General features: G+C 38.6%; 1 protein-coding gene across 1 annotated transcript; it reads right to left on the reverse strand.

The window, feature by feature from the left end:
- Window positions 1–5,569: 5,569 nt before the first annotated feature.
- CCDC195 (coiled-coil domain containing 195) lies at window positions 5,570–16,174 on the reverse strand. Its single transcript, XM_090269173.1, has 3 exons — window positions 15,913–16,174; window positions 10,013–10,253; window positions 5,570–5,693 (listed from the first exon to the last, which is right to left on the reverse strand). The coding sequence occupies exons 1-3, from the start codon at window positions 16,172–16,174 to the stop codon at window positions 5,570–5,572; spliced, it is 627 nt and encodes a 208-aa protein (XP_090125299.1).
- Between the last annotated feature and the right edge of the window lie 332 nt (window positions 16,175–16,506).

Genomic DNA, 16,506 nt, shown 5'->3' on the forward strand with positions numbered 1-16,506 from the left:
CAAAAAGGAAATAAACTCTTTCAGTGCATATTCAAAAAGGCAGATTTCAAACTTTTTTTTGTGTGTGTGAGAAAGAGCTTTGGGGCCATGTTCTGTCTTATTCGCTACATAAATTCTCCATTGCTACCAAGCAGCGACAGAAAGGCTGAGTTCATCAAAGGTAGAACTGTGTGTGGTGCCGGGTACAGGGTACTGCATTGTGAGTCAGGAGACATGGATTCCCGGTGTGGAATGCCACTAATGTTCTGTGTATGGTTGGAAGTGGGAATGAATCTCTACTTAACTTTTCCTTGAAGGCAAAGCCAATGTCTTGTACATACTACTGCTACTACTATTCCTATTACGATTTTTTCTTGTGTGCTTACTGGGTACTAAGTACTGTAGTAGGTAATTTACTAGTTCATGAAATCTCCACATGTCAAAGAACGTCAGTATATCTCAATTCTACTGATGAGGTGGCTGAAGCTTACAGAGGCCCAGTGACCTTGCCTAAGGCCACATGGACCTGCGGAAGTTGGGGCCCAGGGCTGTCTGTTTTCAAGGCTGTGCACTTCGTCAAGATCTATGAAAGAAGGGCTGATCTTAGCAACCCCTCACCTTTACAACAGTGATCCTCAACTTTGCTTGTACATCGGAATCACTGGCTTTGCTTTACTTTAAAGAGTGTGAATGCTGAGGTCATCCCCAGGGATGGTCACATAACTTGTCCAGGATGCAGACCGGGCAATGAACCTTCTAATGCTCCCCAGTTTATTTTATTTTGCAGCCAGGACTGTGAACCACACTGCTTTACATGAAGTTTCAGGGGTTGGGGAGAGAAGGCTGGGAAGACTGGGGTACTTTCCAGTTTTGGAGCTCTAGTGTTCAGAGGGCTGTCTTTGTTTTAAATGGTATCTGAAGAGATCCATTAAATGTGAGATTCATGAGGTTGGAACTGAGCTTCAGTGCAGCTCTAGAAATGTGAAGCATCTGAGGAGGGTAAAAAAAACCCAAATATTTGGGAGGAACACTTGACTGAGTTGGTTCAGGACAGATTTGATGTTGGGGATTTTGTTTTAAGAGGGGAAGTTTTATTGTAGGTAGATAGCTATTAACAAAGAGAGCAAAGGGAATTGGACACTGAGTTTACTAAACTGGGGAGCATAAGCCTGCTTGCCTAGCCAGGAAGCTATTGCATTTCCAGACTCATTCACACACTGCAGGGGGCTGCAACCAAGAAGACTTACTCCTAGGAGAACAGGAAATCTCTCCAGGACCACTGTCTGCCTTCTGGTTCCCAGATTGCTGGGGAGCCCTAGGGGAGGTCTGTCAGTATAACTAAGGGGTCCATCTATCAGAAGCCCGCAAAAGCTTGGGAAGTTGATTGGTTATTTTGAAAAAGCACCTGGTTCTCCCCCAATCCCATGAGAACAAAGACACACACACACACACACACACACACACACACACACGCATGCACACACATGCACACACATGCTCTCTCTCTCTCTCAGTGGCCCACACTCACCCTGTTCATTTGTGTGTTCTCTCTCTCTTGCCCAGGGACACATGCAACCATGTGGATCTAGCAGCTATAAAGGTCCACAGCAGACTGCATGGCTCCAAAGAACTACACTTTAATATGAAACAGAAACCCTGGACACTGGCCTGTGTTTTGGTCTTGCTCTGAAGACACAGTTGGACTTTTTCCATGGTGGGTTGGATGGAGATGGGACATTGGAAACCCAGGCGCAGATTTCCATCCAAATAAACCTTGCCACACCACAGCGTCCTGTGCGTGAGTCTGTGCAATGCTTTTCTCATGATCCCGTGGAAGAGTCTGGTTTCTACTGTCAGCAGAAGGAGTGTCTGTGTTTAATAATGTGATGGCAGATTTCCACACAATTTGTTCAGACAAGACTATGACTAAAGGCAATGGCAGAGAGGAAAATGTCCACAGTTTGGGTGGACAATATAGAATCATCCTCATAGTAGATGAGATAAATAGGAAGAGAGGAATTGACTCACTACTTGGAAGCCCATTTAAGTGTTACATGTGACCATGGGTCATTTAGCAAATTACTTTTTCTAGTGCAGTAAATAGTATAGCAGCTGGTTCAAAGCATTATTTGCTTCTGAGCCGTCCATTTTCTCTGCTGCTCCTCAATGCCAAATGCTTTTCTTGTATTGAAGAATGGAGTTTGTTGGACAAAACAGTATTTTAAAAAAATCAAGAATTTTCTGGAGGCTTTATAAAGTTTCTCATATTTAGAAAGTCTTGGTTGTACCCCTATCTTTCCATCAGAAGTGAGTTCCTGGGCTGAAGTAACCCTGTATGAATTGAAAATCCTCAAGGTTAAAGGGGAAAGGAAGGAGAAAGGGTGTGTCTTGTGAATTAATGATGGATGAAATTAGAAACAATTTTTCATGAATGACTAAAATTATGACTGGTGATTGTGTTCCCTAAAAAAAGGAGGTGCTGTATTTCTTGGAATACTTTTAACAAAGATGGGTATATATATATGATCACCATAAAATGATATTAAGCAGATGATAGAATGAATTTTCTTATCATTGTTAAGAATAGACTCTTAAATGGGCCTCAGATTCAGACATTTCAAGTGTAAGAATTTTGAGGTGACGTCAGGAGGAGAAATTCTAGTAAAAAAAAAAGAGATATTTCTTGAATGTAAACCCAAGAGCCACAGGGAATTATCTTTCAGTAAAACCTGGACAGGAACAAGTTTAATCTCTCTCTGAGGTCAGGGTGAATTGTGTTTCAAGTTCAACTCTTCAAGGAACTTTTAATAGTGTCAAACTATTAAGTATGTATGTGTGAGATTGGATAAATTCAGTCCTCCTTTTCTCACCTTTTAGAAAACTTAATTGTGAGAAGATTATTGTAGTTATGAAATATTTTGATGATTTTGTGGCACTGATGATAAAGGCAGAAATGAAAAAAGAATTAAAGGTACACCAGGTCTTTTATTCATTCCTGTACAAGAAAGAGTTTTCTCTGATTACATGCTTTTTCAAATAAAGCTTGAATGAATGGCTATTTCCCTGCATTGATATTTAAAAATCCAGTATTGCTGCAGGTGGCAGAACTCAGTCTCTAAAGGAAGGAATATAACTGAACATTATTTTTTGATTATAATAACCACGTACTTCTCTACCAGATAGTTTTATCATATTCTTCAAGTTCTATTGGTGGTGATTTCCATAATCAGCAGGTATTACTGTATTCTGCTTTTTATATTTGTGTCGAAACCATCAAGCTCAATTATTGTGCCTGCCAGGACTCATAGAGGGTCCTAAGATCTGTTTTCTAAAGGATAAACTGGAATTTGGACCAAGTAATCGAATGAACATCATCGTGTTTCACATTGTCCTTGTACACGGCTATCTTTCTGGTTAAGTTTTTTGTAGATTCACAGCTTAGGGAGTAGAAGGATCTCAAGGCAATGGGAACCGACAGAATTGGGCTGCTAGAAAAATTGCCAGGGCTTGTCATTCTGAACACATCATTTAAATCTTCTTTTGTTTCCATATGCCTATTGGTTACAGAAATTTGCAGAAGACCATATTTATGAAGGCAAATAGCTCTGCCAGAGATCGGTGTATGTTGATAGTTGATGTAGTTGTTAACCTTTGGCTTTTCATCACCCACACAGTTATTAATTGGTTGTAGTTGATAGTATTGATGACCATTAATAACTCATCATGAGGTGGTTTCCTCTTCCTACTTCTCTGTTCTCTTCTTTACAGGTAAAGCACATGACGGAATGCTAGGGGAGTGTTTTGCTGCCCATCTATTATTACCTGATGACTCATCAATTTAACCAAGAGAAAATCAAAAGCTGGAAAAAATAAAAGCTAACAACTTTACGTATAATTTTAAAATTAATTTACCACCTTCATTTAAAATTATGTTGGGGAATCTGTGTCTTGAATGGAAAAAAATAAGTGTCTTGTATTTGTTTAGTGCTTTAGGCAACATATCCACGTACACGATCTCATTCGATCCTTAGATACCCTGGACATCGAGAATGTAGAGACCGTCTTCACTTAATTGAGAATGCCTCCGATTACAAACATTTTAAATTTAATGACTGGCCTAGTGTTGCAAATTCAGGGGGGCATCATGGTACTATTAATTCATGCAACTATTAGTTCAGTTCAGTTCACAGAACATGTATGAAATGGCAATCACAGACTAGTCATTGAGCTTGGCACGGGCGGTAATTCATTATTATAACTTTGCCAGTTATGGCAATGTAATTTGGGTGGTTGTCATTTATTGCTTTTTTCCCTGTTTGGGAAATGTTTCTTTAAACTGATGTTAACATGAAGTTCTCCATTTTGTAAATATACAGATAATATAATTGTGCACAAACTAAAAATACCAGTAATGTCAAAGATTAATTACCTAATTGGTGTGTGTCTTTGTTCCTAGATAAATGCTTTTTACATCTCATTCGTATCTTTCCCTTCTGGCTGTAACCTTGCCCCATTGCGTACTTGTTATAACGTTGAGAGCAAATGAAGCATTTGACCCATTCTGCAGCTTTTACCTCAGGGTATTTTCTGGTTCATCCATCATCCTTTTAGGAGTCTGTCTGCGACCATTAAAATCCTTTCTTAGAAATGGCTAAGACCATTCCTGCCCTTTCCTTGTTTCTATTGCTTCCACTGCAACTTGGCAACCAGATTTGGGGAACCCTGGACTATGTTTCTTAGTATTAACAGTAGGGCTGACAAGCATAGCTATACATATAGCAGAAATCACCTGGGAAGGCTTGTTTAAGATGTGAATTTCTAGTCTTCTCTCTTACTGCTTCCCAACCTCTCCCATCAATTTAGTTGGTCTGGTGCAGGGCCCTGGAAACTGCATTTCAGCACTCTAGAATTTTAACCTATTTGCTTAAAAAGGGTATCGATAGTAAAATGTGATTATTGCAAACAAGGAAGTGGAGATAGTTTCTTGACTAGAAGTTCTTGAGAGAGTTCTGAGATTTTTAACCCTTAAGGAACGATCCTGAACCTTTTTCCCCTCCTTCCATATTGTCTTGGTCGTTAGCCAGCCCACAGTTGTGCTGAGCCCACAATGTGGCCGTGTTTGTGTTCACATGCCCGCGACACGGGGTAGTAAAAGGCCAGATGAGATAGTGCCAGTGACACACCAATGCACAATTAACTGTAAGGACATCCATTACTCTTACTCTAGATTTCTTAGTTTGATCTGGAAAGTGACACTTATGTGCACAGCAGCATTTTCTGACGGCATAACACAACGACTGAACACTCAGCACACGATTTAATTTATTCACATTTAATGGCTCCTATGTTGCATAGAGAATACAATAGCTGCAGTACACACGTGAACATTAGCATTTAGCAACAACATGAAGTAATTGCTTCAGTTTCTTAGCCAAGCCCATTGACAAGTCCACTGACCTCATACTGAGAGTTGTCTATGTTGTGCTGGGCATCTTGCTAGAGCTCGTTGCAGAAGAGGACACTGAACCAGTGAGGCGTTGGTGTTCCCTCTCTCCAGGGCATCAACTGTTCAATTTTCCCACCACACATTCTATTCTGCAATGGTACTTAGCTGATTTGCAGTCTGATTTGGTGAGTATTTCAAAGAGCTTGAATTTTTTGAATATGAAGCTATGCCCATGGGTAACAGGAAACTGACTGTCTTTACCTTGTCCCTAAAAAAAGCAGAAGAAAGGAAAGAGAAATAAAACTCCTTAGTAGCTTTTACACAAAACATTTAGTTTTTTCCCAAACCACCAACCACTGCTTAAGGTGTTAAAACTTCATTTTAAATATGTCATCATATTTTCTTTTTCTTATTTGCTCCATGATACGTCTAGACTACATGTTGAAATTGGCCTTTTAATTAAAGTCCAGTGAAGAATGTTGATAAAACTAAACTTTGGAACTATGGAGAAAGGGTTTGTATGCCTGAGAATTATTAACTTGATATTTAAAGTTGAAGAATATCATGCAGTCTCAGGCAGAAGGTCTTTGCCCATCCAAGCTCTTTAGTTGAAAAGAAGCATGAATTTGTGGTAACTATTTTATAATCCAGATCAATCTGCAGTTATGGACTTTGAAGTGACTGAATATCCATCACGTCTGAACAATAAAGGGGAGAGAACAGGGACAGTAATAACCCAGCATTATGTGAGTGATTATCTTTTCATTTTGCCCATTTTTCCTTTTTCCTCTAAGAGGGTTATGTAGAATTTTGACGTAAACCAGGATAAACTGCTCCTAGGAATAAACCCAAAGAATAGTGTTTAAACTTATTGCCTCGTCTCCAATTTTGTTCTTTCTATCTCTTTTATTAGATAAGGCAATAATGTCAGTGAATGGCATTTAGTAGCCTCCATCTAGGGGTACACATCTGCTCCCTCCCTTGGGAGGGAGGCCAGCAGTTTCATTTATTGGGATCAATAAAATAATAACTGCTTCTACTTAGTAAGCACTCGCTTCACTGCCTCATTTCTTCTTCACAAAAGCAATAAGGTAACTGCTATTATGGTTCCCTTCTTACAGAAGAGTAACTGCCACAGGATAGAGAAGTAACTCTTCCAAGGCCATGTTGTTGGGAAATGATGGAGCTGGAGTTTTAGCCATGTGAGTCCATGGGTTGCCTTCTTAACCACTTTATTACAGGAAACCAAGAGAGTATATTTATTTTAATGTGTCTGGTTTCTCCTATCAGTAAAATAAATAAAATAATAGCCTTTGTAATTTTGAGTGTCTCCATAGACCCTTTCTCCTTATCTTTTTGACAGCCTGAGATTATTTTTTCCTTCAACGTAGGAGGAAAAGATTGAATTTCTATGTTAAAATTCAAAAAAAATTAAAATCCTATCTCTGACTTCAGAAGAGCACTGGTTCTTAGAAATATCGACATTGGCATTGTTCTATAAAAGATTCCCTTAATATAATAGTGGAGAAGTTCAAAGCCAATTAGATATGATGTCTGACTGTTCAAAAAAGCCAGTTCAGACAAACTGGTCTTTATGAACTTCTATAAAATTCTTTGAAAGCTACTAGAAAGTAAATAAATCTACCAAAAACCAAAAAAAAAAAACCAAAAATCAGAGGAATAATGTAATGACATGTTACTTTCCTAGTTAATCCTTGAGAAAGTAAAAGAAAAAAAGTCTAAAAAAAACGTGTAAAACCTACTCAGCAGTTCTCTCTCTGTCTATTGGATCTTATGCCAACCCAGCTGTTGATTTTCATTCATTACTTACTCTCCTGTTTTACCATAATCCTAAAATTGGCTCGATCTTTCAAATTAAAGTAGATTCCAAATTAGAAATGGACTCTGTTCCAATAGTTTATTTGTTGGCAGCTTGGAAAATGTTTTGCTTCAGAGAAAAAATACATCATAAACATTGGGTAGGTTCCCAAGCTATCATAGAAAATATATACATCCAAATGGGAAAATTGATACTACTGTATTTCTCAATTAGCATTGTAGGTCTGTGTGAATGCAGCGGTTTAAGAGCAAAGAACCTAACATTATAAAACATGCACTGTTCAACTTCAAACTGTGTCAACACGAACGTGGAAAGATGCTCATTAAAATCTAAATGATGGTTGTTCACACGTGGGAATATGGAAGATTTTCCTTTGCACACATTTTTCTTTGAATATTGCATTTATATTTTGTAATTTGTAATTTTGTTACAAAAATTACATTTTCTGCTTTTATGTAACTATAACTACATATGTATTCACGTATGAATTTTTTTTTTTTTTTAGGCAAAAGACACCTCTCTGCTTTTCTTTGTTCTTTGAAAACACATAACCATTGGAACACAATAGTTGGGTGTGTAGTTCTTATTTCTATATCCCACAGCTGCTCTGTCAACAAATACTTCAAAATCTATTCAGAAGGTACATCCACTCTTACAACCCTTGACCAAGAAATGATCACTTCTTGCCTAGATTACTTTTTTTAGCCTTAAACCTGGTCTCCTTGTTTTCTGTGTTGTTCTTGTATAGTCTTTTTAGAAACAGGGTTACGAGCGTGAACATTTCCCTTAACTTCTCCCTACTCTCTCTGTCTCACTCCACTGCATTCACACCTCTCCCTTTGCCCTTCCACAGACACCAGTCATGAGCCTGCCCAGCTATCGTGCATTCTCTGTTCTTAATGCCTAGAATGTGGCCCCCTCTTTTCTTTACTCAAACGATGAGGCATTTTCTGGCCATGCTATAGACATTTCAACAATGCTTGCTCCTTATAACCAGCTAATGTAATATACGCTTTATGTATTTTCATGTTTATTGATTATCATGTTACAAAGGAAAAAGCCCCGTACGGGCAGGGATTTTTGACAGTTTTGTGTCATTCTGTATTCTCTGTGCCTAGAATCTTGCCCAGCACATGGCATATCTTTAGGATGTATTTGTTGAATGAATTATTGCATGCAATGAGTGCATAAAAAATAGACACAAAGGATAGAAACAAAACTCATAATGACACTTGTTCTTTAGGAGGACTGTGGAAGAGAGGCCCTCTCTCTTTATTAGTAACATTTTTTCCCGTTATATGTAATAATGTCTGAAGAAAATATGACAAAGCTCTTACAGATGAATGCACTGGTGTTTGTAACACCAGTTTCTGAATATTTCTGTATTTTGAACGTTTTTGTTTGTATTAGATTTCCCATAATTACTGGATACAGCACACACTCTGAGCTCCTGGGAGGTCTTTTTTGTTAGATCTTGCTCACTTCTCCACCCTCATTCACTTCTCTCCCCACAGTTATAATTTCCTCTATTTTCTTGTTATTTTTGCTCAACCTGGGATGATCTTTCCATTTTTCTTTGCCTGGCTAAATCCACCTGTCTGCATGACTCCAGTTACTCTCTTTGCTCCCATAATAGAACTTCCTTTAAGTGAAATATAATTTTCATCTTGCCTTGTAAAATTCAAATAAAACTGGTTCTACCTTTGTACCTCATACCCTGTGGGAAGTCTCATGCTCTTTTCAATGTTTATGAAAATTCCCACCAGCCTATTACTTATGATTGTCTCTTGATTTGACTTCTTGCCACTGCTGGATTACATGACTCCATTATTCTCTCCTCAACCGTATTTGTTCCACTTTCTCTTCCTGGTGATAAGCTAATTATGAAACTCAGGTTCATTTTTATTTTTTATTTTTCTCCTTCTACTCTTAGGAGACAAATGTATATAGACTCTTGGTAAAGACTCAGGGCCAAAGTGGGGATTGGAAAATAGGAATGGAGAGTGTGGGGGAGGGAGGTCAAGATCTAGGAGTTCAGAGCAGATACATTTCGCTTGATGGTAACACTCTTGTTTCAAAAGAACCCTTGGCCTCTACCCACTACAGGGGTCACTGCCAGCCAATGTTCTTCTTACACTCCCAGCCTGTCTCTCCAATGTCTTCTCAGGCCCTTCAGTTCTCAGGCTGCTTCTAACTCCCTAAATGCCAATTCCCATATTTTGCCCTGCATTTAGTTTCCTCTTTGTCCTTTGGGTTATGCCTAAAGGGCCCTTTTTTGTGCCCTCAAAAGCCCGTTAAGACAACTTTCTCCAAAATAACAGTTCTCTCTTAGAGAGGACTTCTGTGTTCAGCTCCTAGAGTAACTGTCTTCTCCCCACGACACACGACACTGTAGGGGTCAGTTAACACATGTGTCCTTGTCAGTCCATGGAAGTTTCAAGCCCAACGTTTGATTTTCGCTGACTCTCGCGTCACTTGTTCCTGTCTCAGAGAATGATCATTAATAATGTTTGATGAGTAAGTGAAGACTGTTTTCCCCTTACTAGAGGCATCTATTTAGAGTGCCATTTAACCTCAACTAAATGTGCTCCTTTGGGTTCCTGAAATGGACATAAGTAAGATGGAAGTTATCTTGGCCCAATAACCTATTTGGTTTTGTTTCCTGAACTACATATGACCTTGACCATCCAGGAGAATATCTCAGTAGGCATCACCTGTAGACTGCTTTAGGGAAGATTGAACCTTACCTGCAACCAACAACGTGCCCGGGAAAGGTTGTGTGGCTGCAACTCCTGCTGGTAAGAGAATCTTCTGCAAACACTTCTCCATTGTTTTGCTTCTTGACAGAAGAACATGCCAGTGATTGAACTGTTCCCTGAGCTTCTAGAATTCTATTTGGATGTCTTTTCCCAGCTTTCCAGGGATCATTTGCAGCAAATGACTGGATTGGTGAGGAAATGGAATAGCGCCTAACAATCATGACATTGCCTGTATAGGAGACACAAAATTTAAGTTTAAAAATCCTACATTTAATGATGTCCAGAAAATTTTGTTGATAGTACTTTATTGAAACTCATTACACAAAATTATTCTTTTTGATTATTTTTTGCATAAAAGACATACATTCACTGACTTCTTTTACAAATAATTGAGTTTCAATTCTTTAAAGAGATGAGTATGTGCTAGTGAACAACACAAAATTCTTACCTTTATAGAGCTTACCCTCTTGTGTGGCAAGAAGACAATTAATAAAAAATAAAATTCAGGTAGTGATAGATTCTAGGAAGACAAATAAGGCTGCTGAGGGCAGAGGAATAGAGAGAGAAGAGGGAGTGGGTCTGAAGGCTCTTTAAATGTGTGGTCAGATAAGAGCCTTCTGGAAATACAACATTTAAACAGACATGCCAATTCTGATGGCTTTCTCATTCCTGATTCTCAAGATCCCGCTCATCCACATCCCTCATCACCTGAGTGGCCACAAATAATTGAACTGGCTGCTGCTAACTGACCTGTGATTGTGTGCCTTGGCTTTAGTTGGGAAGCCAATTAAAGGAAGCTTGTTGAATGAGAGATGAAAGTGAAGCAGACACGTGGAAGTAAGCAAGAATGTCTTTTGTCCAAAACTGGAGTGCTGCTGAGGGAGATGGGGAGATTTGTGGCCTTATATTCTGAGGGTTTCCAACTCAATTTCTGTCCATCATGTCTCCCCGTAAGCTCTATTCCTGAAGTAAATCGAATTGTTAAAAACCATTTCTTGTAAGTAAAGCGCATTGATTAAAAAGAGCTTCGTTTCAGGGAGTCTTGGTCCTTCTGAGTCTCAGCTCTAACACTGCACTAACTGACCCCAGGGCCTGTCATTCAACATCTGCTTAGACGTCTAGTTATTACCCCTGAGGCTAACAACTCTGACCTCATACGTTGGTTTTCTTTTTCTGTATTTTTTTTCTGTAAGATGGCTCTAGTTATGCTTAGTTGTCTTTAACTTCATCCAAACAATTTTGTTTGATTGTGTTGTGACAGCTGTCAGATCTGTGTGCATTTAAAAAATCTTACCAAAACTGGTGAATTTGTGTGCAGCCATTTAAATATTGAAGGTGGAAGAAAATAAGTGACATTTTCAGTGTATTATGCTTTATTATTTCAAGAAAGGTAAAAATACAACTGAAATGCAAAAGAAAAAAAGATTTGTGCGGTGTATGGAAGAGGTGCTGTGATTGATCGAACGTGTCAAAAGTAGCTTGTGAAGTTTTGAGCTGGAGATTTCTTGCTGGTCGATGCTGCATGGTTGGGTAAACCAGTTGAAGTTGATAATGATCAAACTGAGACATTTAGAACAAACAATGTTATACCATGCGGGAGATAGCTGACATACTCAAGATATCCAAATCAATAAAGTTCTTGGTGAAAATGAAAAACGGGGCTTTTATTTTTCAGAAAAAATTAAACGGACTCCTTGGCCAACCCAATAAATGTTTTGAATCTTGATCATGTCTCGTCACAGCTTTGCCATTCACTAACATAGGAGTGTAAGGAAGCCCTGCCCTGTGTTCAGGTTTTGAGGGTGCCAGAGGCCAATTACATTTTATTTATGTTTGATGCCCATGTCTGCAGAACACAGACAGCTAATTACTATGGTCCTTGCAAAAAGTGGAGGCTGCCCTGGCTTTTTATAGTTTGGAAGAGCAGAAGATAAAATTTTAGTTATCTGAAGTGATTAACTACAAATACTGTTTATAAATTCCCTTGAAACATTTCCTTTAGCTATGATATACAGCTCCTATAATTACCTAAAAAACAGATTTATGACTATTGACAAATATAAATGTTTCTGTTTAGAAGGATTATAAAACAATCTCTTTATACTAAGGGTTTAAAAACAGGAGAGACAATTATGCCAATGATAACAATGTTTATTTTTATTTGGGACTTACATTCCAGCTTGGCTGTTTAGCAAATAGGTTCTTTGTTCACCTCCCTGGGTCACACTAATCTGTGTCTTTTAGTTTCTGATCAATAAAAAGGAAAATATACTCAATGCAGCATTATGAGGTCATTAGCAAAATTTTAAAGATCACTGCCAAGTGTAGTTCATTTGCAGCAAGGTCCAGCAATGCTGGAGGTTCCCTGTAAAGAGACTTTCTTTTATCTTCCTTGTAGCAAATTACCTCTTTCCTAATAGTCCCAAAGTAAGGTTGTCCAGAACAGGAGGGGCAAGACAAACAACCCTGAAAGTCCTGGTTGAATTTCATACCTACCAAATGCTTAAACACAATTACAGATGTTTCCATGATAATTTATCCAACAGAGATTCATTCTGAGCAGTAACCCTGTATTTCCAAATATATATATATATTCATATATCTCCCCAAGGAGCTGTGTCCCTGGGCTGGAGCATAGATCTGTGTTCTCAGCTGAATGATGGGGAAGCAGGACTCACCACTCATTAAAGCTCATTTTGTTTCACTACACACATCACAGAACCAACAGAAGATCTTTTCAGTTCCAAGTGATTTGCTGCCAGGTCCTCTTTAATTGTTCCCTTTCTTAAAGTGAGACTCACACTTATGATTGTACATCATTCCCTCTCAAAGAATAGGTTTATATTATTCTCATATCAAAAGAGAATTGGAGGTGCTGCGTGATCTCTCTGGGTCTACATCCTCAGCTGTAAAACAAGCCGATGGTCTCTAAAGTTCTTTCCCAGTATCAGATTTGTATGATTCAGTTGCGTGGATGAATTTTGGTCAATATTGTGAATATCTTATGAAAAATGCTAAGAAAAACTTATATTCAAGTCAAACAATATTTTTCTGAGGTAGTTAATGATATTAAGACAACTACTATCAAGGAACTCATGTGGAGTCTTATTTGTGTTCTTTCATGTAATCCTCTGAACAGCTCTATGTGATAGATTTCATCACTGTCCCCATTTTACAGATGAGGAGAGTGATCATAAAAGCATATTTCATTCCTAGAATCACAGAGTTGGAATAGGCCTTGGAGAGTGTCTGTTTCAACCCATTCATTTTTACATGAGGATGCTGAAATCAGGAACTCCATGTGGTCGGCGAGCTTATGCCAATATTCTTTCTGCTGTGTCATTTCCTTTCATGATAGCACATCCCATATAAGACTTAAGTAAACATCATTTAAAATAACTAATCTGGGCTTCCAAGCACAGATTTAAATCATATTTCTTTCTGCATTTTATCCATGCTAACAGGTAAGCATTCCCAAAATTTATCAGATGTTTTCACCAATCCTTGTCAAACATAATGCTAATATTACTACTGGAATATTAGCTGAAGAAGTGTTATATCAATGCCTTACTAATATCCTATCCTTTCAGCTTGATGGCATGCTCTATTCTTCAAAAAGTATACTTACTACTTGTTTTAGAATAACACAAAATACACACGAAGACCCAACCTACTTTCTTATTAGGATAAGCATCAGAGAAACTAGGTTTGAAGGAGTGTTGTTTACCTTTGGAGTAAGGCAGTGGTTTCCAGTTGGAGAAAATTTTGTCATCTAGGTGACATTCAGAATGTCTGAAGGCATTTTTAATGGTCACGATTGGAGAGGGGAGGCAAGGACTACTGGCATCTAGTGCTAGGAAGTCAGGAAAACTGCTGAACATCCTATCGTGTCCAAGACAGACCCCTACAATACAGAATTACTCAGCAACAAAAGTAAAAAATTCAGAGATTATAAAACCCTGGAATAGGGAGATATTATAAATGTCCTTTTTTTTTTTCACCAGGAGAAGGTCAAACCTCCTCAAGGGTTAGGCTTTCAATTTTATTAAATAATCACCAGACAGAACTACTCAGATCCCAACCTGTACTTGATGAAAAGGGAAAAAAATCCTGACTTTGATGTTTCCAAGTTTGCGACATAGGGTCTCATCCTAGAGAGAGACTTCTCTAGCAGAGAAGCAGCTGGTGAGTGTAACATGTCTCATTGCCAAGCTGTTCAGAACCTCTAAATGGTATTGCCTGAAGCCTTTGGCAGATAATATTAAGAGAGCTTTGAATATTTGAATACTATGTGTAGGGAAGCACTAACAATTTCGACGTAGGACATACTTTTTTGCTCTGCTGATTTCTGATCTCATGTGTAGTCTGCACAGTCAAAATTATTCCCAGTAAAAGGTGAGAGATTTGAGTTTTAGAATATATTAGCATTGACCCTGCATCTTGAAGCCTTCAACTTGTATAGTAGGTTGAATTACGTATAGCATGCATTCATAAAGGGCTGTAAAGTTCTTTGTAAAACATGGGTAGGCAACAATATCTGCCTTCTGTTTGTGTTTGCCCAGTGCTGTACTAAGCACTTGGTCTGTTATTGTAGTTAATCGTCACAACCATGTGGGATAGGTACTGTAACATTTCCTTTTTTAAATTTAATTTTTTAATTACAATTCACATTCAATTATTTTGTATTAGTTTCAGGTGTACAGTGTAGTGATTAGATGATTATATAATTTATGAAGCGATCCCCTGATAGTCCAAGTAACTACCTGGCACCATACATAGTTATTCCAATATTACTGACCGTATTTCCTATGCTGTACTTTACATCTCCGTGACTGTTTTGTAACTACCAGTTTGTGCCACTTAATCCACCAAGCCCTCCAACGCCCTTCCCTTCTGGCAACCGGCAGTCTGTTCTCTGTATTTATGAGTCTGATTCTGTTTTATTTGTTCATTTATTTTGCTCTTTAGGTTCTATATCTAAGTAAAACCATATGGTATTTGTCTTTCTCTGTTTGACTCATTTCACTCATCATAAGACCCTCCAGGTCCATCCATGTTGTTGCAAATTGTAAGATTTCATTCTTTTTAATTGGCCAAATAATATTTCATTGTACATACGTACCACGACTATTTTATCCACTCATCTATTGATGGATATCCAGCTGCTTTCGTATCTTGACTACTATAAATATCACTGTGATGAACATAAGAGTGCCTATATCTTTTTTAATTAACCTTTTGGTTTTTTAAAGATATATGATACCCAGAAGTGGAATTGCTGAGATATAAGGTAGTTTTCAAAAAAAAAATTTGAAGAACCTTCATAGTGTTTGTCTAGCAACAGTGCCCAGGGGCTTCCTTTCCTCCACATTCTCGCAACATCTGTTTGTGGACTTATTGATACTATAACATTTTCAAATGAAGAAAATAAAGATTGATGCTGAGTCAAGTAGCTAACTGGTGACCAATCATTGGCATCCGTATTTGTCTGACTCTGATGTTCATACACTTAACTATTGTGCAATATCATTCAAGCTTACTAAGTGAGCATCCCACTAGACAGATATCGTTCCGGTGTTCTATTATGTAGCATTTAAATGCTTGAAGTCAAAAACACATTGTTTTTAAAGTGACTGATGTCCACAAACTTGCCATTCTAATTTTTCCAGGTACATATGGAAATAGTTTTAATGTTGCCAAAATACGTTGTTTAATGGTGCTAAAGAAATGTTTGCCTCAGGGTTCAAAGTTCACCTAACGACAGAAAAGCAAAGAAACGCCACTGTGAACACCAAATTAAACAGTTATACAGAGGCACAATAAGGCTACCATTTAGGAGATATTTAGAAACATGGGCACAGCCCAGAAGACCTATGGACTTTCTTTACCTTGGTGTTCACGTACATCTGGTGCAGAATTAGTGGAGATACCACCATGAAGAGTTGCTGGAGATTGTCTGGGCACTTTTCCTAGGTCTCCGAGGTCTGCGACTTCCTCCTCCCTTTCATCTTCCGATTGTCCCCTTGAGTCTGGGATTCTCTGACTGCTTGAACTCAGCTTCATCCGGAGGGCTTGATTCTCCTTCTCCAGCTTGTTGATCTCAGCCCGCATTTCCTGGATGACTCGCACAAGCTGGACGTTAGTATCCATTGCTTCTTCTCTGGTTGCTCCGGTGTGCTCATCTGGGGAGACAGGTCAACTTTTCCTCGTAAGCCAAACGTGCAGTCTCCTCAGTGGGACAGGCTGATCTGCACGTCCCCGTCCCTGAACAATAGGTGCCATCCTTCTCTCTGCCATCTTTCAGCACCCGGGGAGTGAGGCCGTCAAGGGAGGTAAAGGGTTTCCATGACTTATTCATTCTGGGTTTTGTTTTTCAGGACAGAGCTTTTCTTTGGATTTTACATTTCATATCAATCCACAGTTCTAGAATATTGCTCTGTGTCTGAAGAGAACAGAATGCTCCCAAGTGTTCAGTGAGAAGC

This window comes from Furipterus horrens, unplaced genomic scaffold (genome assembly GCF_987537825.1).
Source record: "Furipterus horrens unplaced genomic scaffold, mFurHor1.1.pri manual_scaffold_1, whole genome shotgun sequence".
Classification (NCBI taxonomy): Eukaryota; Metazoa; Chordata; class Mammalia; order Chiroptera; family Furipteridae; genus Furipterus; species Furipterus horrens.